The following is a 25,539-nucleotide window of genomic DNA, read 5'->3' on the forward strand; positions in this document are numbered from 1 at the left end:
CATTTTACAAAGAAAAACAGTCCAAGCACTCTTTCAAACTGAAACATGTGTTGTTGTAGCTCCAGTGTCTCTCATTCATACTGAACCTTTCACCTAAAGCTATTTCCCAGTCCTCTTAAGAACATACCACCAAAGAGTAAGGGACCTTTTAAGAGTAAGTAGGCTGCAAATTGCAGTTCCCCTAAAGGGAAAGCATTGTAAATCTGCTATGCCCTCTAAAAAAATTAATACATGCCATTATTTGCCTTGAATGCAGTCATTCCTAGAGATGAAAAGAGGCACACTGAAACTGCTGACTTCTCATGATCTATGTAGGAAACACGTGTCTTGCAGCAAGACAGAAATTTTAGGTACCTCTTATGAGACAACCATTGTTGAAATAATTGCCTTAACAAAAGCATCACATTAAAACATGGCACTAGGATGACAAAAAAGTCATTTTAAAATATGCTGCTTTCTGATAGTAATCTTCCATGACATTTTAGTCTTGGTAAATTGGAATCACTTCTATATACAGTGCATTCTAGCTTTTTTCCAACATGCCCAAGGATGTGATCAAAAAGCATTCATTCATCCATCTTCAGTAACTGCATTATCCTGGTCAGGGTCACTGTTGATCTGGAGCCTATCTCAGGAATACTCGGCATGAGGCAGGAATACAGCTTGGATGGGAGGCCAGTCCACTTCAGGGCACCATGCGCGCACACACACACACACACACACACACACACACACACACACACACACACAGGGGTAATTAAACATAGCCGATCCATCTACTGGCATGGTTTTTGGAAAGTGGGAAGTGGAAAGTAAAAGTGAGTCACTGAAAGCCAGCTCCAAAGTGGGCTGTATAATCAGATTTATGCTTGTATACTGATAGTATATAATAATTATTGGTAACGCAAAGCATCTTGATAAAGGAGAAAAAAGGTAAGTACAAGTCAAAGAAGAAGGCAAAATAAAAGCACCAAGATAAAGTAACAAATAGTAGGGGTGTAATGATATACTCATGGTTCAATTCTCAAAATATTTTGAATAAAATTTTTATAAAGAACTGCACATTTCCACAATGCACACAGTCATATTTTTGCATCGTGATGCATTGTTACACCACTAATAAATAGCATAAACCACACAAGAAAGGGTTACATAATAAAACTGTAAGACAAACAAAAGCAAATAAAGAAAGAAATGCTTGAACAATAATTAAACCATAAAGACAAACAGATACAATTTAAAACATCAAAATAGATAGATAAAAACCTTACCTTCAATGAAGGAATGGGCAAAACTAGTTACTTGCCGACACTGAATGTGGAATTATAGTATGTCAGGCATATAAATTCAGTCAGTCGCCCTGTGCCTTTCATACAATATTTCAAGCTAAATGACTGAAAAAGCAAAGCGCTACCTGTGATTGATCCTGTGGAAGCAAAACAATTGTGGAAGAAGCATGTAAGCCAACAGAAGGGCTACAATCAATCACATCCAAATTAAACATTGGGCAGCAGAATGTCATCTCAAAAAGGCCCCATTTATTGGACTTTTTTTTTTTTATTAGACTACAGTAAAAGCTTGGAGATGAACAAGAAATTGTATCTCCCATGGACATGGGATCATTAGAGCTGGAGCAGTGAGAAGTATCAAAAAAGTTGCTTGGTTTTTGAATCATGCTGATGGAAGTATCTGAATTCGGTGCATGTGACAGAAATGTTTTCCTGGCACACATTAGTACCCCTGATACCCACTGAAATTTTAATTTCATCCTGGAAGCATTTTGGCGGGGTAACAAGTATCAGATCCTAACTGGATCACTAAAAACATGTCAGTGCAAGGTGTAAAGGGAGCCTTTGTTTGTAACCTGCCTTCTTACTGAGGTTTGGCATGATATTTATACTGCATGTCTAAGCCTTGGTTTCTTTTTATTCCAGAGTCTTGCTTCTAGATAGTGCCAGAATGATTGGTATGCTATATATTTTAGTAAAATGTGTGTTACAATTATTGATACCCTTGTATTTAGGGTTTTGTGCAACCTCCATTTGATAACATAACACCACAGTCTCCTCTTTTAATACTGGAGATTGTAGTATAAAAAGAAAGGAATCTGAGACACTCCTCGATACGGAATCTCTCCAGATCCTGCAGGGTCCTCTGTCGTCTCTTGTGGACTCTCCTCTTCAGCTCAGCTCACAAGTTTTCAATAGGGTTTAAGTCAGGGGAATAGGAGATCATGTCAAAAAGCTTGATTCTGTGGTCACTGAACCATTTTTGCATGGATTTGTTTTTTTTATCATTGTCTTACAGGAAGATGCATCCACAATCCAGATGAAATTTACTGGCAGCAAGCAAGCACATTTTTATACAAAAATTCCTGGTACTTCATGGAATCCACGAGGCCATGTATCCAAATAAGGTTTTCAGGGTCTCTGAATAACAGCCCCACAAAATCACGGCTTTTCCACCATACTTAACAGTGGCGATCAGGCTCTTTTCTGCCCAACAAATTTTTAAAGCCTAAAAAGCTTCATACAGATTAATCAGGACCACTGTACTCACCTGATTGAACCTCCGGGTGAAGGCCACCACGTTGGGTGCAAGGTTGTGCTTTTCCTTCTTATTCCATCCACAGCTGGCCAACTCCTGAAACATTTTGAAACACATAAACAAAACATTCCATCCTCTTAGGCCACTGACTAATACTTAGTACGATTTGGCTCTATCTATGTCAAGAATGAATGGGAACCTTATAATATTATCTATGTGTCTGAAGGACAATCTGTATTTACTCTTGCATCAATACCATACCAGTCATGTGCTGCACACTAATATTGCAGTTTAAGCTTTTTACATCCAACCACTCAGTGGTAACTCTCAAATTTCATATTTCATTATCAGACTTTTTATTTAATAGACATTCTAATAATGTTTGTTTGTTGACATTCTAATAATGTCTATTAAGATGAGCAGAAGCGATTATTGACCCAGGCGAACAGTAACTGGTAAGTGTTTCTTTCTGGATTTTTTAGTTGAAACTAGTTTTAGCCACGATTGTCAGATAGAAGCTGTAACTGTGCTTCCTTGTTGCTACGAGCTGTATACTTGTTGCTAGATTAAAGCAAATTCCGGTATTCAGTTTTGGCTTCGGTTGGGAGTCGCTCGTTCACGCGACTACTCTTTGTTTTGCTAATTAAAGAGGTGTGCTCAGCTGAAACACACTTTTATTAATTAAAACACAGCGTTTATTAATTAAGAAACGCTGAGGGGGAAGCCTCAGCCCTTGTCCTTTGAAAGCCCAGCCCTTTCCCCCAGCATATGCCCCCTAACCTCCAGACCTGCTTGCACATCACCCTCTAGTCTTTGGCTCTCAGAAGCTCTGCGTAACAACTGGGCCAAACTAAGAGCATCTGAAAGGAAATGGCGCAAATCAAACAACCCAATTGACCTAACCAATTACCAGACACTTCTTTCCTCTTTTTCCAATAGCATCTCCATTGCAAAGCCACGTTCTACCAAGAGAAGATTGGTAGTTCTCCCAACACCCGCATTCTTTTCAAAACCTTTACCTCTCTACTCTGTCCCCCTCCTCCCCCTTCCCCTAGCTCTCTCACTGCAGATGACTTTGCCACTTTCTTTTCCAACAAGGTTACATCAATCAGGAACCAGTTCTCAACCCCAGACAAGCATAGACCGACTCCTCCTCTGTGTAACTCCCAACTGACTTCCTTCTTTCCCCTCTCAGAGGCTGATGTCTCTAAACTCCTCCTCTCTAGCCGTCCCACAACCTGTCCTCTTGACCCTATCCCTTCTCACCTTCTTCAGTCCATCTCTCCCACACTATTACCTGCACTCACACACATCTTTAACACATCGCTCTCTACTGGCACATACCCTACCTCATTTAAGCAGGCCCGGGTTACCCCACTGCTTAAAAAACCATCACTCAACCCTGCTATAGCTGACAACTACAGACCTGTTTCCCTCCTCCCTTTTCTTTCCAAAACTCTTGAAAGAGCCGTTTTTAATCATCTCTCCAATTTTCTCACACAGAACAACCTCCTGGACACCAAGCAGTCTGGCTTCAAGAGCAACCACTCCACGGAGACTGCTCTGCTTTCCGTCACTGAAGCCTTACGACTAGCAAGAGCAACCTCTAGATCATCTGTCCTCATCCTACTTGACCTCTCTGCTGCTTTCGACACTGTGAACCATCAGATCCTCCTGTCAACTCTCTCCAGCCTGGGCATCACTGGAACGGTTCTGCGCTGGGTGGAATCCTATCTCTCGGACAGATCCTTCAAGGTATCATGGAGGCAAGGTATTTCTGAAAATCAGTAACTCACAACTGGCATTCCACAGGGGTCAGTTCTGGGTCCACTCCTCTTTTCTATCTACACTACATCTCTAGGGCAGGTGATCGAGTCTCATGGCTTCTCATATCATTGCTATGATGATGACACCCAGCTCCATTTGTCCTTCCAGCCTGATGATCCATCCATCTCTGCACGTATCTCTGCTTGCCGGTCGGACATCTCGGTCTGGATGAAGGAAAACCATCTTAAGCTCAACCTGGAAAAATCTGAGCTTCTCATCATCCCAGCCTGTCCCTCAATCAACCACAACCTCACTGTACAGCTCGGCACACTCACACTCATGCCAACCAAGACGGCCAGGAACCTTGGGGTGATCCTTGATGACGGCTTGACCTTTACAGACCATATTTCAGCAACTGCAAGGTCCTGTAGGTTCATCCTTTACAACATCAAGAAAATCCGACCCTACATCACCGAACAGGCTACACAGATACTAGTCCAAGCTCTTGTTATCTCTAAACTGGACTACTGCAGCTCACTGCTTTCAGGCCTCCCAGCAAGCTCCATCAATCCCCTTCAGATGATTCAGAATGCTGCAGTGCACCTCGTCTTCAGCCAGCCAAAGAGAACTCATGTCACATCCCTCTTCATCTCCCTCCACTGGCTTCCTGTAGCTGCCCGCATCAAGTTCAAGGCCTTGATGCTCACCTACAAGACCTTGTCAGGAACAGCACCCTCCTACCTCAACTCTCTCCTGAAGGCCTACGTTCCCTCTCGCAATCTGCGATGGATTACCGACCGACGTTTGCAGTTCCAGCTCAGCGTGGCGCAAGGTCCCTTCCAGAACCTTCACGCTAACTGTTCCTCAGTGGTGGAATGCACTTCCAATCTCAATCCAGACCGCAGAATCTCTCACCATCTTCAAAAAACTGCGAAAGACCCACCTCTTCCGTGAACACCTAACCAACTCATTATTATTATTATTATTATTATTATAATAAAAAAAGAAAGAAAAAATTGCACTTACACCTCTACTCTGTTCACTTTGCTTCTTCTGGAACTCAATTAATGGATCTTGTATGGTAGCACTACTTGTATTGTTCTCTGCCTGATATATCGCTTTGCTTGCATTTTTCTCATTTGTAAGTCGCTTTGGATAAAAGCGTCTGCTAAGTGAATAAATGTAAATGTAATAAACATACAGTCTCAAAATTTTAAGAACATTGAGGCAATAAATAATTAACATAAATATATCTAAATATTATATACAAATGCCATCTATTACAACAAATATATAATACTCCTCCTCCATTAAAAAAACTAAATGTAATCTCACACCACTTTTGTGCACATCAACAGTTTATATTATACATACACATACAGTGGGGGAAATAAGTATTGGACGAGTCAACATATTTTTCAGTAAATATATTTCCAATGAGGTTATTCACATGAAATTTTCACCAGACCTCAGTATTAACTCAAGAAAACTGGAAATGTAAGTAGCCCAAGAGCCAAGGACCACTCAGAAAGAGATCCAGAAACACTTGGAGGCAGCAGGTGCCATAGTCACAGAGAAAACAATAGGCAATGCACTCCACTGCTCACGCTCACCATGCAAGACTTCATTACTAATGAAAAGGCATGTCAAAGCTCATTTACAGTTTGCTACAACTCATTTGGACAAGCCTATTAAATACAGGGAGAATGTAGTCTGGTCAAAAGCAAAAGCAAAATTTTACTTTTTGGCTGTCATACTACAGACCTAAACCCTATTCAGCATCTGTGGGGCATCCTCAAACGGAAGGTGGAGGAGCACAAGGTCTCTAACATCCACCAGCTCCGTGATGTCACCATGGAGGAGTGGAAGAGGACTCCAGTTGCAACCTGTGAAGCTCTGGTGAACTCCATGCACAAGTGAGTTAAGGCTGTGCTGGAAAATAATGGTGGCCACATAAAATATTGACACTTTGGGCCAAATTTGGACATTTTCACTTAGGGGTGTACTCACTTTTGTTGCCAGTGGTTTAGACATTAATGGCTCTGTGTTGAGTTATTTTGAAGGGACAGCAAATGTACTCTGTTATACAAGCTGTACACTCACTACTTTACATTGTAGCAAAGTGTCATTTCTTCAGTGTTGTCACATGAAAAGATATAATCAAATATTTACAAAAATGTGAGGGGTGTACTCACTTGTGAGATACTGTATATCCCCCTTTTTTTCTATTAATAATTACATCTTACATCTTTACATTACAATACATTAGATTGATTGTGTGCGCATCTGTGGTTGTCTGAGGGTGAGAATTTATTTTTCCACACTAAAATGTTGAGGCCCCCCGGGCTCCCCCTGTCAGCCCCCACTTTGAAAGCCACTGTACTAGCCAACAGTATGCTTATAATACAAAGATGAAACATGTTAAAGAATGTGGTATATGCATCTAGTCAAAGAGATCCGGGAGAAGCATGTCTGCCCTCTGCCTCTCTGTAGAGCTTAATGGCTACACACTGGATGGAGTAACCAACACCAAATTTTGGCCAGGGGCAGAGCTCTTAAATATCCAGTCCAAAATTCCAATTTACAACAAACATGGCAACATCAGCACCACAGTAGTCATTTGCAACACTCTTTGTTAATCAGAGAAGACTTGACACCACATGCAATATTGTGAAGTCTAGGCGCATAACAGTATATAGGCCATTTCAGCCTGCAGCCTTATTGCAGGAGCAGTGGCTGTAATTTAAACCTCAAAGTTTGAAAATCATGAACATGATCTAATCACTTACAGTAATGAATGTTTATAATAGTCTGACAACCAGTGCAGTTGTATTACTAGTCCTAGTGCAAAGCTCAGTTGCAGTGTAGCACATCATTACAATGTGTATAATCAATGCTTTGTTTTTGACAGCTGGAAAGGAGAGTGGCATTGGCACGTCATAGAAACACTCAGGAGCGTCGACATGTATTGATGACATTGATGATAAAATGAAGCCCTTCTCTAAATTGCACCCTAGGCATTGCCTATGACGAGGACTTACCCTGATAGGGACTCAATGTGGTCATACCATTGCTCTGCAATAAACATCCTGACCACCAGAGCTCTTGAATTCTAGTCCATTGTCATGGTTACAAATTAGGATACTATGAAACCCATTACCTTTCTGACCATCTCTGTATCTGCCTGATCTGTTCCATATCTTTCTCATTACAAATGGCTCCACTGCTGTGATCTGTATTATTATTTTTTTTTTTATGCTATAAAGTCCCAATTTTTATGGGTTATTTTATGGTTCAAATCCCCATGATCGAGTCTCAGGTTCACATAAAGTATGGAAATGCTCAGATGGTACAGTTTTCCAGCAGGCCTTCAGGCAACACAGATAAAATAAAGATGGAATTATTCAGAAGTGTTTAAATCATGATTTCTGGAAACTGAAATTTCACATGCGTTTTAGCAGTTTTGCATTTAATCCTTATTGGAAAAATATCGTTAATGCGACCATTTTAGACCACCCAAGTTGATTCATGACCTGTAGCCCAAACACATTCAAACTGTGAAGTGAAGCATGTCTTCTAGCACTCTTCTGTCTTCTATAAAATGAACAAATCTAGTGCTTTCTAGAAGTCAGCAAAGACCACTGATCATAGTATGTCACATTAAACAAAGTAACATAGCAGCAGCACAAATAGCGAAGTTATAAGGTTAGAAAACCTGCTCGAATATCTATTTAAAACTCTTAGCCTTGATATTTGTCTCAAAATGTAGGCTGTTAGGTTTAGGAATCAGGCAAAATATACTTTAGCAATATCCTCCTATTGTGCCCGCTAGCAATGACCAAATCTCTCCAGTGCATGTTGGGCCTGTTCTTTTCTTGAAGATTTATAATAATTAAAAAGGTTACAAAAAATACAGGGGGGATTTCACATCTATTTTAATCTTAATCTAATTGAATCAGGATGACATCTCCCGATGATCGCAGAACGTGTCCCAATTTGTGGCTGGTCTAAAACTATTATCTTCCAAGATTATCCTGTGGTGTGAGCTGTGTAAAATCATAACCCTTTCTATCTACTCACATACCTGTGTAAAATTAACATCCTGTGGTGTTGAGGGAACACTGACTGACTCAGCCCTCCAGTGGATTATGAGCTGTACAGCCTGACTTATTACTATTATTTTTTTTAAAAAGCTATTTGCACTAAATGTCATTCAACTACAATGTGCATTTTAATTCACTTACTGGTAGACTACACTACAGATTGAAACAAGTACGATTAAATGCAAAAGAAAGTAAAAGGGGGAAAAAGTGCATAACCATTTCTATATCTAACTACAGTGAGGGAAAAAAGTATTTGATCCCCTGCTGATTTTGTACGTTTGCCCACTGACAAAGAAATGATCATTCTATAATTTTAATGGTAGATTTATTTGAACAGTGAGAGACAGAATGACAAAAAAAAAAATCCAGAAAAACACGTCAAAAATGTTATAAATTGATTTGCATTTTAACATTTTTGCTTATAACTTCTGAACAGTTTGTCATAAAATTTGTCTCTTTACATTCACAGGGGTATACAAAGCCCAATGATGTGAAAACTTCCTATGTCGGCCATTTTGAATTTAATCATAAAATGCTGTATTTTACGAACGACTTGGAATATTGTTACAAAGCTCAGCATGTGTCTTTGGCACCATGCTCTGAAGGGACTCAAAGTTTAGGGAAGCGCCAGCTCGATCAAAAATTATAATGATATTTCTCAAAAATGCTAACAGCTATTGACTCCTTTTGCCCATTGTAATGACACTGGTGTTGATAGATTCTGTGAATCATGCCAAGAACAATGATACCAATTATGCCATGGTCAATCAAACTTGCTGTCCACAGTTTTGCATTTTGTTGAAAATCTTTTTCGAACTCCTTCTAGAGCATTGGCCCAATTTCGATTTAGATCATCTTCAGACCATGTTGGCAAAAGTTATGGATTTTGTGTTCATATACTAAACTGTTTAACGCATCAACAAAGTTGATGGCACGATGGCAAAACTATTCAGAGGCTGCATCTCTTCAAGGCTTTGGCATACTGATGCCAAACTTTGTGTGCATCATTGTGATCCCACACTGACCACATCAGATCAATTTGGTCACACCACCACCTATTGGTCAAATATGATAAGCAATTAAATCATAACTGATTGCATTTATGAATATTCAACCATTTTGCCTAAAATCATATACCAATGTCTAAAATTGCTCTTTTTTTTTTTTTTTTACAGTTGGTCTTGATGCTCCATGCCATGTTTGTTTAGCTCCTTGTTTAGCCTCTTTAGTGCTTGGCCCCTTAACAGCTGCTTGCAGCTATATATTATTATTACTATTATTATTATTACAGATTTGGAACAGTATAAATGTCAAAGCCATGATGTGCCTCCTCGATAATATATCCCACAGAGATGTTTTCCAATGAAGCGAGAATGGAAACAATAACAGTACAACATTAAACAAGCTTCAAGAGAAGCTGCGGGACTGTACATTAGCACAATGATGTGATACTCACAGGAACATGATTGCTGTTGCAGAAATCAGAAATCTTACCAAACAGCTTGTGGAAAAGATAAATGTGCTTCACGTTATTGATTGTAAAACATGCTGCATTAAACTATTGCATCTTCTTTGATATGTGCCCAAGCGTTGTGTAAGCAGAGACACATGGCAACCAAGGACTGCTGGAAACTAGGTCAACCACTTGCACATCATTCTTTAATGACACTACTGTTACTCAGACACACCAATCTAAACACTGGGACAAGCTTAAACCTTCCATACACAGTCTCACTCAGTTAATTTAAACAGAAGACAATACCATCATTTCTGCTTCTATGATGCAAGGACAGAATAGCTGAGAAAGGCCATAATGACAGGTATGAAGAAGAAGAAGAAAAAAAAAAGCTTTTATGACAATCCAGACAGCGGATGGTGGAGAAAAGAACCATGGGCCAAGTATAGAACACTTTAGCATGACATCATTGCTAGAAAGACTGTCTGGAACACTTGGAAGAGGTTATGGTTATTAATTTTGGCCCTCTACAAGGAAAAAACCTGACTGTTTTCCATCCACACCTCATTAAACTGATTAATATAGTTTATAGAATAGTTTAGAAGATAAACATCTTTGGCATACTGTAATGTGTACAAGCTGGTAATGCGTAGCATGAGTAAGTCTGTCACAGACACACATCTGCAACATCAGTAAAATCTCTACAGTGACTGAGTACAAGGGTTCACAAGGACACAGGTACATGGCTACAACATGGCTTTCTATCTCTGAACTACTAAAGAAAGAAAGGTTATTTAAAATACTTTCATTCCTAAAGCCTCTAAATGCTACACTGCCTCTACTGCATTTCTTAGCTACATGCTAAGAACTGTGCTATAGTTTAAAATGTGCATTTTATTCACGTAATACATGTAAAAAAAAAATTAAATAAATATATAAAAAAGTAAAAATAAATACATAAACAAATAAATAAAGAAAGAAAGACATAGATACGTGTACAAATATTTAGGCTCAAGTACAGTGTCCTCCACTAATATTGGCACCCTTGGTAAATATGAGCAAAAAAAGGCTGTGAAAAATTGTCTATTGTTTAACCTTTTGATCTTTTGTACAAAAAAATTCACAAAAATACTCTGCTCTCATGGATATCAAACAATTGCAAACACAGGTTTATCAAAAAGTTGCTAAATATAGATGGCAAAAAAGATTGGCACTCCTATGAATTTGTATGAGAAAAATATATTCCCATTGATATTCAAAAAATATATAAAAATTAAGCACCCCTGGTGACTAGGAGCAGGAAATTGTTCAACCAGGACCTCCTGCTCACAAGAGTATAAATATGAGGCAACACATATTCCATTAAAGCTAGTTCGCCAACCCTAACCCTCAATGCACTGTGAAGAGGACGGCTTGAGTGGCCAAAAAGGATCACAGCTGGAGAACTGCAGAAGTTAGTTACGTCTTGGGGTCAGAAAGTCTCCAAAACTAGAATCCAACGTCACCTACAACGCCACAAGTTGTTTGGAAGGGTTTGAAGAAAAAAAGCCTCTATTATCATCCACGAACAAACTCAAGCATCTTCAGTTTTCCAGACACTACTAGACCTTCAAATGGGATCGAGTTCTATGGGCAGATGAAACCAAAATAGAACTTTTTGGCAATAAACACCAGAGGTGGTTTTGGCACACACAGAGGTAGCCATATGGAAAAGTACCTCATGCCACCAGTTAAATATGGTGGTGGCTCCCTAATGTTTTGGCTGTTTTTCTGTCAGAAGACCTGGACATTTTGTTATGATACTTGGCATTATGGACTATCAAATATCAACAGATTAAATGAAAACCTGACTGTCTCTACCAGAAAGCTTAAAATATGCCGTGGTTATATCTTCCAGCAGGACAATGATCCAAAACGTACATCAGAATCAACACAAAAATGGTTTAATGACCACAAAATAAAGACTTGCCATGGCCATCCCAGTTCCCTGACTTGAAACCCATAGAAAACCTGTGGGGTGAACTGAAGAGGAGAGATCACCAGCATATACCTCGAAATTTGTAGGATCTGAAGAGATGTATGGAGGAATGGCTTCAGATCCCTTGCCATGTATACTCCAAACTCATCAGGCATTATAGGAGAAGACTCAGAGCTGTTATCTTGGCAAAGGGAAGTAGCACAAAGTATTGACTAAAAGGGTGCCAATAATTGTTGCACACCTATATTTGACAAAGATTTTTTTTTTTTTAAATAAACCTGTGTTGTGTTTGCAATTGTTTGATATCCATGAGAGCAGAGTATTTTTGTGATTTTTTTTTTTTTTTTTTTTAAACAAAACTTCCAAAAGTTAAACAAAGACAAGTTTTCATATTTACCAAGGGTGCCAATATTAGTGGAGGGCACTGTACAGGTTTTGTGAAGGGTTGATGTTCCACAGATTAAAATAGCATGTGAACTGCTTTGCAAATAAAATCATTGAAAACAATTAAAAATTCTTTAATTCCCAATACCTCTCACTGTTTCAATATCATTACACAGGTTGATAAAATGAAGTGTAGCTCTAGAACCTTACCTCAGGTTGTATTGCTTTGAATACAGGAGCATCCATCAAAGTGATCTGGCCCTTCCGAAAAAGAAAGTTTAAAACTGTTAATAGTTGACATTTCCTAACGTTTCATTAAAGCGGCAGTACTGAACTTTTGCCACTCTATTGTCATATCTGTTTGAAACATAAAATTGCAAGTTACTTGGGGAGTTTATTTTATTATTATTATTATTATTATTATTATTATTTTTTATTTATTTTATTTTTTTTTAAACTGCACCTCTTTGCAAATGAATCTGATGGTTTCAGGTATACGTACTATATGGGCTGTATATTAGCTCCGATACTTGACAACGGAGGTGGTGGTGGATACAGTTTTCTTGGAGTAGAGGTGACTTGCTCTCTGTCATAGCTAGCAGAAAATAAGTGCAATTTACCATACTGACCAAAGCGAATCAAAACAAACGATAATAATAATAAAAAAAAACAGACAGGAAACTCAATACCTAGCTGAATCAAGCGAACAAGTACACTAATGTTAGCTAGCCACCCGCTACGCCACTAAACCATCTCATCTGTTCATCAGAAATAAAAGCTTTCTCGGAGTCTTCAATCCCTTCAGATTGTCACCACCTCTCAAAAGCCATGCCGATATTTATTCTCATTTTAGCATTTATTCTCGGTCACTTTCCTTTTTTGACTGCAGGCTATTCGCAGATTGAGGCTTCTTGGTTTTGACAACAGCTGATTCTCCAGATGTCAACGATGATTGCGTTTAGAACGATCCAGATTAAAAGCAGCCATCTAGATGACAAATGTAAATTCTCAGCAACTGTTCTAAGAACAAGCTACAAACACTCCACCATCCTCAGCCCCCACACACGTGATATAGTAGCCAGCTCTTCTTTCTTTTTACGGATGTAATGTAACCACGCAAAGACAAATGCGGTCTGACATGTTTCCTGTGAAGTCTGACAGAACAGTTCAAATTATAAATCATATTATAAGCTTACTGTTGCGAATCGGGTAAGGATAAGATATTAGAAAGATAAGGAGAAGAAAAGAAGATAAGGAGACAATTTTAAACACTGATTTATTTTATGTACTTGCTCAATAATTGATTTTAGCTAATTTTTAACCAAAAAAAGTTCAGTACTGTACACCTGAAACCATGAAACCCAACAGTGAGGCATAAAACATGGTCTAATTTGGTCCATTTTAATTAAGGCTTTTTGTGTTATGTGACTTGTCAAATGCTCTATTAAATTCCCTTTTAGAAGGTAAATCTTTCAATTCAACAATAGACACCATCACAAAGCAGATTTTCAGAAATATGGATGTAGATTTAGACCTCTAATGAGGCAAGAGTGGCAAAGACAGCTGCCCTGAAACATGAGGTAGAAACCTTAAGAGGAACCAGACTTTAAAAAGTAGCCCATCCTCTCCTGGGTAACACCAAATAGTGAGATTATAAATCATTAAAGTATACAGGTGTAGAATAGTGACTGCAAACAGTACCAAGTGTGTTGAGATAATGTTCAGTATAAGAATATTTTGAATAAAAGTTTTTATTATTGCATCAACAGTTCTTAGAAGATAGAAATCTACGGTATACACGTAAGATTATCCAAAATATTTTCCTTCTAAGGGACCAATAGCAGTGCTTAGGACGATGTTCACGGCTATATTTGTGTACAATAACTAACTCACAGCAAACTCCTCAGGTGTCACTTTGAGCACGTCAAATACCACCGCGTCATAGCTTTTAGCGGAATCCAAACTCTGCCAATCCAAAGACTCCGAACTACTGCTGTCCTGCAAGTAAATAACCATGTAAGGTGCATATTAATACAATATGAAAGTAATGAAAGCACAATAAGATGATGCACGCACAGTTCATAATGTTCTTAATTTAATGTTAAACGAGCTGGCTCTTCAGCAGCACAAATTCATGAAGATCTAACCTAGTGTTTAAATTAAAATCAATTTGCAAAAATTATGAAATGTGTACAGGCACCTTAAACATTAGCATTTAAAATCAGGATACAATATAAATCAATAATGAAAACCGGACTAACATGCTGATTCTTCTACATTGAAGGCTTAATCAATTTAACTGCTATTGCTCAACTTTACAGCTGTGTTATGTAAATATAATAAACTGCAAAAACAGATTCTGCATTCTTCCAATTCTCCAGTTCCAGTAACCTAATCAAACCAATATTTGAACCTCACCTTCAAGCGTAAAGTAGGATTTGCAAAAGAACCATGAAGAGAACAATACCAGCAGAGCCTTTAGGTTCTCAATATTATTTGTATCTGCCCATGACATTTTCTAAGGAATTTAGCTGGTTTTATTCCCCAGACGATAAACAAACTAAAATGCTAATTTAAACCACCATGACCCAGATCAGACAGCTGAATGATAAATGAACTAAACATTCTAAATGCATCAATGAAAATGCATGGCCATGTTAATGAAGGTGTCCCTTTCTTTGTCCTGACTCAATTCTTGTTCTTTTATTTTAAAAAATAAATAAATAAAAAAATAAAAGCCCTTACTCTTTCATCTGTACTGATGGCATGGTGCATTGGCTAACTTCTAAGTTCCGCATTATTAATTAATATGTAAAAGACTAAATTGTAGTCATGTATTTTTCATAAGCATATTGATTTTGCCATTGTCAAGAAAAAAAAAAAAAGATTTTGAGTTATTATTGTTTTAATCAACGCAAGTATAGGCAGCTAATGTAATGTACCAACTGAAAATATACTGGTATATCATTTACAAGCCACATAACTTATTATTTGAAGAATATAAATTAGTGCTCTTTATGATTTTCATCTAGCTCTGCCACCTGTGGTAAGTTACCCATCTGTATAGTGAAGTGTGCTCTTATACACTCCACTCATTCGGTCAGCGCACTCTGTTTAAAAAGGAGTGACTGACTAACCTCACCAACTACTTTGGGTTCACCAAGGTCACACAGTTATTTGGACATTCAATTGTTAGGACATTTAGCTAGTGTTAGCTGTATTAATTTATGCAGTTATGTTTGGTTTGTTAGTCAAAATATCAAAAGCATCACAATATCAAAAGCAACATACCAGAAAAAAACTGTCAAGCACTCTCCTCTTAGGGTCTGTTACAACAATTACTGCAGAACAAGACATGGTTTTGATACCAAACTGTCAAAAGCTTCAGGTGTGTGTTGGAAAGGACATCAATGTGCATGAAGCACCTTTATGTCCAAACCTGTCAATTAGTTCATCAACCATGCCATTTTATTCATTTATCGTAAAGAAAAATATTGGGGGACGATATCAAGGTCAGCTGAACTTGTAAAAATAACAAAACACTATTCCTGAAAATAATTTGCAGAGAAGTAACTTAAAATGTAAGCTTGGCTCGTTGTCCATTCATGAACATGGGAATGGGCATAGTTAAAACTGTACTGGAGAGTTAAAACTCTCTCCAGCCTGGGCAAAACTGGAACGGTTCTGCGCTGGGTGGAATCCTACCTCTCGGACAGATCCTTCAAGGTATCATGAAGGGGAGGTATTTCTGAAATTCAGCAACTCACAACTGGTGTTCTGCAGGGGTCAGTTCTGGGTCCACTCCTCTTTTCTATTTACACTACATCTCTAGGGCAGGTGATCGAGTCTCGTGGCTTCTCATATTGCTATGCTGATGACACCCAGCTCTATTTGTCCTTCCAGCCTGACGATCCATCCGTCTCTGCACGCATCTCTGCTTGCCTGTCAGACATCTTGGTCTGGATGAGGGAACACCATCTTAAGCTTAACCTGGCAAAATCTGAGCTTCTCATCAATCCAGCCTGTCCCTCAATCAACCACAACCTCACTGTACAGCTCAGCTCACTCACACTCATGCCAACCAGGATGGCCAGGAACCTTGGGGTGATTCTTGATGACAGCTTGACCTTTACAGACCACATCTCAACAACTGCAAGGTCCTGTAGGTTCATCCTGTACAACATCAAGAAAATCTGACCCTACCTCACCGAACAGGCTACACAGATACTAGTCCAGGCTCTTGTTATCTCTAAACTGCACTACTGCAACTCACTGCTTTCAGGCCTCCCAGCCAGCTCCATCAAATCCCTTCAGATGATTCAGAATGCTGCAGTGCGCCTTGTCTTCAACCAGCCCAAGAGAACCCCTGTCACATCCCTTTTCTTCTCCCTCCACTGACTTCCTGTAGCTGCCCACATCAAATTCAAGGCCTTGATGCTCACCTACAAGACCTTGTCAGGAACAACACCCTCCTACCTCAACTCTCTCCTGAAGGCCTACGTTCCCTCACGGAATCTGCGATCGATTAGCGACGGACGTTTAGTAGTTCCCACTCAGCGTGGCGCAAGGTCCCTTTCCAGAACCTTCACGCTAACTGTTCCTCAGTGGTGGAATGAACTTCCAATCTCAATCTGGACCACAGAATCTCTCACCATCTTCAAAAAACAGCGAAAGACCCACCTCTTCCGTGAACACCTAACCAACTCATTTATTAAAAAAATAAATAAATAAATAAATAAAATTTGCACTTTCCACCTCTACTCTGTGCACTTTGCTTCTTCTGGAACTCAATTAATAGATCTTGTATGGTAGCACTACTTGTATTGTTCTCTGCTCGATATATCGCTTTGCTTGTATTTTTCTCATTTGTAAGTCGCTTTGGATAAAAGCATCTGCTAAGTGAATAAATGTAAATGTAAATGTACTGAGGCCAGCCACTAGAGGGCCTCAGAGACACTGTGGCTTCACTTTTAAACACCTTTCATGACCTCCCCCATAAATACAGTCACAGTTTAGGACATATTACCTGTTCATTACAAATAAATGTACATCCCTAATACATATACAGTACATTTCATTATGTCAGTGCCTAAATGCATGTGCTGCCTGAGGACATGATTATGATATAGAAATAATACAGAACTTGGTTATAACTTCCTACTGCGCTTTAAGAACCTGCTTTTAAAGGCGCTCTAGAAAATATTGATCATCATCATCATCATCATCATCACTACTACTACTACTACTCTGCTTTAACTGCTAAGCTTCAAACATTTTATCTATGATATCACAAGTTTTAAACATAGTAATCACTACATATAATTGGAAACACACAATACGATACTTGTTAAATAAAGTGTGTGTGTGCGCACGTACATACCTGGGTGGCAGAGGTGATGCTGACACTGACAGGGAGTCCATTCTTCCTGTACATGCTCTCAGCCAGATGAGTAGAGCGAGCTCTCAGCAGACCTCAGCTGGTCACTGACACACACGACGTCTCAGCCATCCCTTAAAACAGATTTTTGTGAAATTTCATTGCACTCATTTGGCTTCAGTTGACAAGTTGGACTTTATCTGTATTCTTTGACTACACAGGAGGTATGCAAAATATTACATCCATATATCCATATATATATATATATATATATATATATATATATATATATATATATATATATATATATATATCCCCCCAACTGCCCTGACGTTTATAAATATAGCAACATATGTTAGTGCATTTGTAGTACTCATTAGTCATTTTTGTAATTCAGTTATGTTAGATTTACTTCACATGAATGTCTGTATTTAGTAATATTTTGTATTGTTCGTGAACAAGTTGACTTTTTGACACTTTTAGTTGAACATTGGGAGCCGACCTGCATTTCTCAAGAATCTATTTTTTGGAATAGATCCTGTGATGTTCTCAATCAAAATGCATCATTCTATATTCATAATTCTAGGTTTAGGGTCATTAAATCACATACAGTCCAATTGTAATCAAAAAGAATCCAGTGAATCTTACCACCAGAGTTGTTTGGCACAGCATAATGATGAAGAGCAAGCAGTTCAAGTTAAGACTCTCATTTGTGTTTCACCGAGGCAGTATGATGTGTATAGTCATCGGAAAATGAAAGTACACCCTCCTTCAACTCTAGGTTATTTATTTATCAGGTACTAAATAGTGTGGTCCTAACCAACTTCTATAAACAAACAAATACCCTGAAATGACAACAAAAACATTAAAATCTGTTGTATCTGGTTAATATATCCCCCCCAAAAGTAAACCAACATTTCATTAACAATTCAGCTACTCACTGCCCTGCCCAATTCAGTAACATGTAGAAAGAAAAATAACTTCAAGTAAATGTTTTCTGTAGCAGTTAATCAGTTTCTCACATCATTTTGGAGAAATTTTGCCCACACTGATTTAAAACATTGCTTCAGTTCATTGATGTTTGAGGCCATTTATTTATACACAGTTCTCTTAAGATCCTGCCACGGCATGCCAATGGGGTTGAGGGCTGGATTTTGACTTGGCTATTCTAACACCTATTTAAAAGAAAAAAAAAAAAAAAGAAAAAAAAATTCTTTAGCCATTCAGATGTTGATTTACTGTGTGCTTGGGATCACGGTCCTGCTGCATGACCAAATTTCAGTGCAGCTTATGATGCAAGCCTCACATTTGTCTGAAGAATATAGATATAGAGATATGGTATAGAGTTCATTGTCTCAGTGACTGAAAGTTTCCCCCAGGTCCTGTTGCTGCAAAACAAGCCCAAATCATCACCCCTCCACCACCATGCTTGACAACTTGTATGAAGTGTTTGTGGTGATGCTCTGTTTGATTTTCACCAAACATGGTGCTGTGCATGAGGACCAAACATCTCCACCTTGGTCTCATCAGTCCAAAGAATACTGTTCCAGAACTTTTGTGGTTTGGTCAGTCTTGTTCCATTTTCTTTTTGGAGAGAAACTGTGTTTTCCTAGCCACCCTTCCATGAAAGCAATACTTGTTCAGTCTTTCTGATTGTATGGTCATGAACATAAACATTTAAAATGTACTTATAAAGGCCTGTGGGTCAAATGATGCAGCTCTCAGTTTTTTCTTTATATCTCTGAGCATTAAATAGTCGGTCATTGGACTGAATTTGGTGGGATGCCCACTCCTGACAGGATTTTCAATTCTCTTGATTTGTAAACAATCTTCCTCAGTGTAGAATGGTGAATTTCAAATTGCTTGGAGGTGGCCTTATAACCCCTCCCAGCTTGATGAGCAAAAACAATTGCTGAAGTCAGGCCGTATGATGTAGGCACAAACCCGAGTGCTTCAGAGCACAAAAGTGTCAAAAGTTCTGCTTTCATAAAAGGTAGTCACTCTTCTTGATGGTTAAGTAAAGTAATCTTGTGCATTTCATTAGTACATTTACATTTAAGCCATTTTGCAGGTGGCCTTTTTCAAGAGTGACTTACATTTCTCTCATTTTAACTGAGCAGGTGCTATACATAGAGGTGGGATTTGAACTCACAACCTTCTGATTGGTAGTCCAACATTTTGCCCACTAGGCTTCCACTGGAAGTGTACTTTTCTCCTACCTACTTTCTGAATGTTGTTTTATTTTGGGGGGAAAAATTACTACATACTGAATCATTTCAGTTTTTTACTGTCACCTGAGGTTGCTTGTTCTATTATTTGTTAATTTGTTACTTTGTTATTTAGGCCATGATAAATGTTTCTATTTTCTTCTTTTGGTTGGTCCCACTTGGGGTCGCCACAGCAGATCAGCATATTTTGATTCTGGCACAAGTTTTATACCAGATGCCCTTCCTGATGCAACACTTCCCATTTTCCTGGCCTGGGGCCTGGCACTGAGAGTGCATTGACTCATGCAAATCTCCAGTGGCTAGGGTTGGATCCCTGACTGGGAATCAAACCCAGGCCAAACAATCGCATGGTAGATTTAAGCAGTGATAAAAACCATAAAGGAGGGTGTACTTTATTTTTCTCATAACTGTATATAGTATAGTGTATTGGGGGCAAACAGTTACCAGTATACATAGGCAATGCTTACTGTGTTAGTCTTAAAAGTATGCACACAATGCTGTTTTTACATAAAAATTTTCTTGCAAAATGCAATTATAATGAAAAAGTAGATTAGATTTCTAAAACTGACATTTCTACAACTGTGTCAAGTGTGTAATGCTCAACATATCCAGTGTAAGAGCCTCTCTCCTCATGATTCATGTGGCCTACATTCAGCAATTCAGCTACTCACTCCCCTGCCCAAGTTCATGTTTTCCTGCACTAAGACACTCAGTACATTTACAGCCCATGGCTTCAAGCAGTTGTCCATTTGCACGTATAGACAAATGATCTGCACTTGAAGCTTTCGTAAAAATGAAAAATGAAACACCCAAAGCTGTATATGCTACCATAACGAAGATGAACAGCATGTGGACAGGAGAAATTGTGGAAGTAACATTGGACGGTGTGGTGTGGGGACGTAATGACGCGTGCCATTAATCGATCCAGGTCCTATATCATGTTAAACGGGAACATGAAAGGAATATTCTAAAAGCAACTCATGTAAACACCTTAATCAGAATATTGTCTTATTCAGAATAAGATCAATAATTAGATTATTGCTGTCCATGTAAACATAGTAACTGATTAAGTGCATCAAGGGCTAGCTAATGAGCCAGTGATTTGGATTAGTTGTATTGGGAACTGGGAAACCATAAAATCTCATATTTCCATTATCCTATCTACTGTGCAAATGATCTCTTCATCATCCTCAAATATCCTTTTTGATGTAAAATGTGAACAATGATTTGGTTTGCAATTGCACAGAAAGCAAACACCACACAACAACAAAGACACAGTCTTTGTGCTACAGATCCAGAAACCTAAATATAGATTTCTCAGAATTTTTTGTGTCAGTCTTTGTGTCAAATGTTTATATTAATATGCTCACTCCAATATGTTTTTGAACTTGAACGGTATTAAAAAAATGTATGTAATGGAGTTTTCTGTAAGGAGATGTTTATTTAGCATTTTCTGGACTCAGTTTCCAGTGTCAGCACTTTTTAAGTGTCAGGGGTAATGCTGTAACTAAGTTTTTCAACATGGGAAGTGTTGTGGATAAAAATGACATGAAATAAACATGAGGGAGACCTAGTACCAAGTAAAGGGGAGAAGAAGAAAAGACGGGCACCAATACACACACAGAAGCGGTGTGAGGCGGATATTGACTGATATTGAATATTGATTTGGATTCACACTTTAAAGATCTTAGATCTTTAAGAGTAATACACTATGGTTTATTAGTCAAAAAAGTCAAAAAGTATACGAGCTGAGGAGTGCTAAAACACACACACACACACACACACACACACACACACACTACTATAATTTTATAAGAATAATAAAAAGGAATATTAAGATATTATAAGGGTAATATCTTATAATAATAATATATATACTCTTTATAAAAAACAGAATAACAGGATATGTAGGACAGTAGAAGGGTAATATAATGGTATTATGTTATGTTTTTCAAGCAGTATAACTATATATAAAATAGAGATATAGAGCAAATATGCAAATATGCAAATAAATTATAAACTAGAAATGCAGGCTCACAAGGAAGGCCTTAATTTTAAGAGAGAACCATGAGGAGCCATAAGGGTAGCTGAATCAAGCTGCCCCCCCGCGAGATAATAGTAAGACCGAGGTCACTCTAGATTGTTTGGTCTCTCCACTTTGGATTTTACGGGTTATTCAAATCCCTTGGTTTTGATTCTCGGGGTTATTAGAAATCCCTTGGTTTTGATTTTCTGGGTTATTGGAAATCCCTTGGTTTTGATTCTATGTGTTAGTTACTGTGTAAATACAGTATAAATACTGGAGCTTAAGCTCAGGGTATCAGATCACTTCTGAGAATTCTCATCGGTGTGGATCTCGTGTGGTGGAACGGAACCAATAATGCTGGACCCTTGCTTCTTCTCACCTCATGGCTGGTGTCTTTTTTTTCTATCTCCAACTGGGCTCAGAGGTAGATGTGAGTATTGGCTTCTATGTTGAATTTTAAGTGTTTTTGGGTAACAGGCTAAATTTGAGCCAGCAGAAGACTTCAAGATGGAGGGAATTGCAGTTTCTCTGCATGCTGCAGTTTTTGTATTATTAATTTCAAAACAGAGAAAAATTAGGCTGTTTATATCTGCTATAACATAAGTAACAGTAAGTGACAGGAGCTAACTTGTTTTGCAGACAGCCCTTAAATGACATTTCGTCCTTAATAACATTTAGTAGATTCCCTAATCCATGTATAGAGATGTACAGAAGTGCTTTGTAGTCTCAATCTAAAGCATATCCTCATGCCAGTTCATGAAGTCACAGACTAAAAATTGTGTTGTCTAACTGATGTGGCATTAGGGGAATAAAATATTTCAGGATGCACGGTTATTGGAAAAAAATATTTGTGCTTTGTGTTGGGCCACATCACCACCCCCTACCCACCAATCAACAACTAACAACCCCCATTCCCCATTAACAACCTATCCCTTATCAGGGCTCTTTGGTAACAATTTCTTTTAGGAGCACAGTCAAAAGTTTAGGAGCACTGTTTAAGTTTAGGTTTTTTGTTTGTTTTAACAGAGATGGTAATGTTAATGTGCCACAATATAACAAGTAGGCAAGAGAAAACTTGAGCTTGTCAATCATGACAGAATTTAGGAACATAGCATGCAAAAAACAACAACCGTTAACCTGTTCCATCTTGTAAACAAATACAATAAACCTCAAATGTTCAGTCTTTGAAGTCTGCTCCTCTTAAATATATTTAAAGCTACACTATTAGCCATTTTCTACTGTCATGGTTCTGGGCTGGAGCCAATTCTCGAACCGCTCTGCGTATATTGTGTATAAATCTGAATAATCTCATATAGGATGTGATTGAGTGAGTTCATTTACCCGTAAGATGCAAAGTGCTTTAGTTTAATGGTGATCATTACCAATGCGTCGATCAAGATTTTTACAGCCGATACCAATTTCTTGTCATCTTGATCAACCAAAACCGATCCACATACCAATTTTTTTTTGTTGTTTAAACTTTAATCAGGAGGTTTATCATACACAGTTAAATGTAAGCTCTCTGCTCATAGTCACTGTTAATTTAATTCAAATAATAGCAATGAGAAATACTGTTGGGTAAGTGATGAGCATAAAATATTTATTTTTAAATATCTTAAGAAAGAGACCTAATTAAAAGTAGACCAACACAAAAATTATCCATATTAGGAGAAAGAAGGCTAACAGCCTTCTAAGGAAATAGCCTACTAAGTTTAAAGTCAAATTGATATTAAATGCAACCCATAGTAATTAAATATTTAATTTTTCATTTTATTTATATTTCATGAATTTATTATAATATCTATTTTTATATTAAATGATTGATTTATAATCAAGCACATTTTCTGTCTTTACATTTTTAGTTTTTTTGTTTATCAGTTTTATATCAGTTCCCCCAGTACAGTGTTGCCATGTCTGCTGATAATAGTGTTTTCTGTGGGATTAAATGAAAACATGGAAACTGGAGTTGATTTTTCTAGTGATATCTGGCAACCGTGAGTTTAAATGAAGTGAATGCGCTCACGTCCATTAGAGTTAGTGAAGCGAGAGCGACAGCGTACTGTATGTTTGCAGACTGAACAGTTGCTACTCTTCATAATGATTGGTGAGGAATTACTTAATAAAGTTTGAATTAAACTCACCTTGTAGCGTTAGCATTATTATTAATTTACTGGTGCTCGGTGTCGCTGTGGCTACATGAGCAGGTCACAGTCACAGGTTCAGGTCATTTTGCGTGATCAATAAAAGATGGCGGTTTGTGAGATTGGCAAGTTGAGAAACGCAGATGATGTACAGTGTTACTCTTTTCATCATAATGGCTTCTTTGTAGTATTTGCACACTTGTTCGGTTGACTAACGTGATGTGCAAAAAAGCAGTGTGAAAGCAGCCAAGTGTGCGGTGTAGATGCATTTTGGAGTTGAAGTTTTTAATTCCAATTGTATTATACAACTCCGAACAGGTCACTTCCACAGGGGTGCCTAAATATTTTTTCACAGTCGCACAAAAGTACTTTTCAATCGCAAATGCAAGTGAAATAGTCACACTGTAGAGCTCTTCTCATCAACAGCCCCCCCATCACCTAACAAAATCCCCCATGCTCCATCAACAGCAGCCCCCTGCCAGCCATCAATAACCCCTACAACCCCCAAATCCCCCCCGCATAATCACCAACACGCTACCCCCTACCAACAGCCCATTAACACCCAACATCAACTCCCATCACCGGCCAAAAATTCCATACCCCCTGTCAACAATCAACAAGCCCCTACCAACTATTAACAACCAACAACCCCATATCCCCAATCAACAGTCCCCTACCAACTAACAACCCCCTTCACCCTGTCAACAACTTGGAGGTGGCCCTATGCTGTTGATTATTTTCTCACAACACCATGCCCAATTATGATTCATTTCTTACATAAACTAAATGTTATAGTAGGCAGCCATTTAGTGTAGAAACGTCTGGGTCTGTCTACCATATAATATTGCAATGATTAAAAAGAGTCTTATACTGTGATAAATCTAATACCAGTAGACAAGTGTGCAACAATCCTGCATCTCCTCAAACACAGGTTCTCCTGTGTGGTGTGAAATGAAATGCTGTAAATGAAACCACAATAACAAAAACCTCCCATTAGCAGTCATATCAGAAGTCTCATGCATGTGGATATACAAGTATTTTATATTTGCAATGATGTCTAGTTGCCAGGTGTCACTGCTTCGGTTGCTCATTTTAGATACAGAGGCACTTCCTGGAATCTAGTTGGGTCTATTACATAACAAGAGAGTGAAAGGTTTGACTCAGTAAAGCCAACATCTGTTCTAAATATGTCTTCTCACCCCCTTGCATGCATATCTAATAAAAAAATATACTGAACCCATTGCCTACAATGCTCCAGCCACATCAATAGGCCTTGACCCAATGTCAGAGTAGAGAAATGATTTAATCATGGAGTAAACTTTTCACTACAAATGTGTGCATGGTGCCCTGTGATTTCCTTTATTTTAGATGCCCCCCCCCCATTTTAAAAAGTATAGTACATTTTCATGATTCAGTCAGTACTGTTTATTTTTGTAATAAAGTTAAGCAATATTTTACTTTGAGTGTAAAATACCAGCTGTAAAATCCACTGTCGGTCGACCTCTACTGGCATCAGCACTGATTCTTTCTGA

General features: G+C 38.3%; 2 protein-coding genes across 6 annotated transcripts in view; one reads left to right on the forward strand and one right to left on the reverse strand.

The window, feature by feature from the left end:
* ralgps1 (Ral GEF with PH domain and SH3 binding motif 1) overlaps positions 1-25,539 on the reverse strand; it is a 150,774-nt gene that overhangs the window by 105,165 nt on the left and 20,070 nt on the right. For 4 of the 5 annotated variants that reach the window (XM_047155519.2, XM_047155521.2, XM_017467358.2 and 1 more), the window contains 4 exons: positions 17,616-17,746; positions 14,129-14,233; positions 12,446-12,496; positions 2,560-2,643 (listed from right to left, as the gene is read on the reverse strand). In XM_047155519.2, the coding sequence (XP_047011475.1) occupies positions 2,560-2,643; positions 12,446-12,496; positions 14,129-14,233; positions 17,616-17,669 (294 nt within the window). In that variant the 5' untranslated portion in view covers positions 17,670-17,746. The remainder of the gene's footprint in view (positions 1-2,559; positions 2,644-12,445; positions 12,497-14,128; positions 14,234-17,615; positions 17,747-25,539) is intronic. The other variant, XM_047155523.1, reaches the window with a different exon arrangement.
* Positions 2,652-9,899, forward strand: LOC128632842 (uncharacterized). The gene is made up of 2 exons (XM_053680221.1): positions 2,652-4,318; positions 4,483-9,899. The coding sequence occupies exon 2, from the start codon at positions 4,543-4,545 to the stop codon at positions 5,266-5,268; it is 726 nt and encodes a 241-aa protein (XP_053536196.1). The 5' UTR covers positions 2,652-4,318; positions 4,483-4,542; the 3' UTR covers positions 5,269-9,899.

Source organism: Ictalurus punctatus, chromosome 5 (genome assembly GCF_001660625.3).
Source record: "Ictalurus punctatus breed USDA103 chromosome 5, Coco_2.0, whole genome shotgun sequence".
NCBI classification, from domain to species: domain Eukaryota; kingdom Metazoa; phylum Chordata; class Actinopteri; order Siluriformes; family Ictaluridae; genus Ictalurus; species Ictalurus punctatus.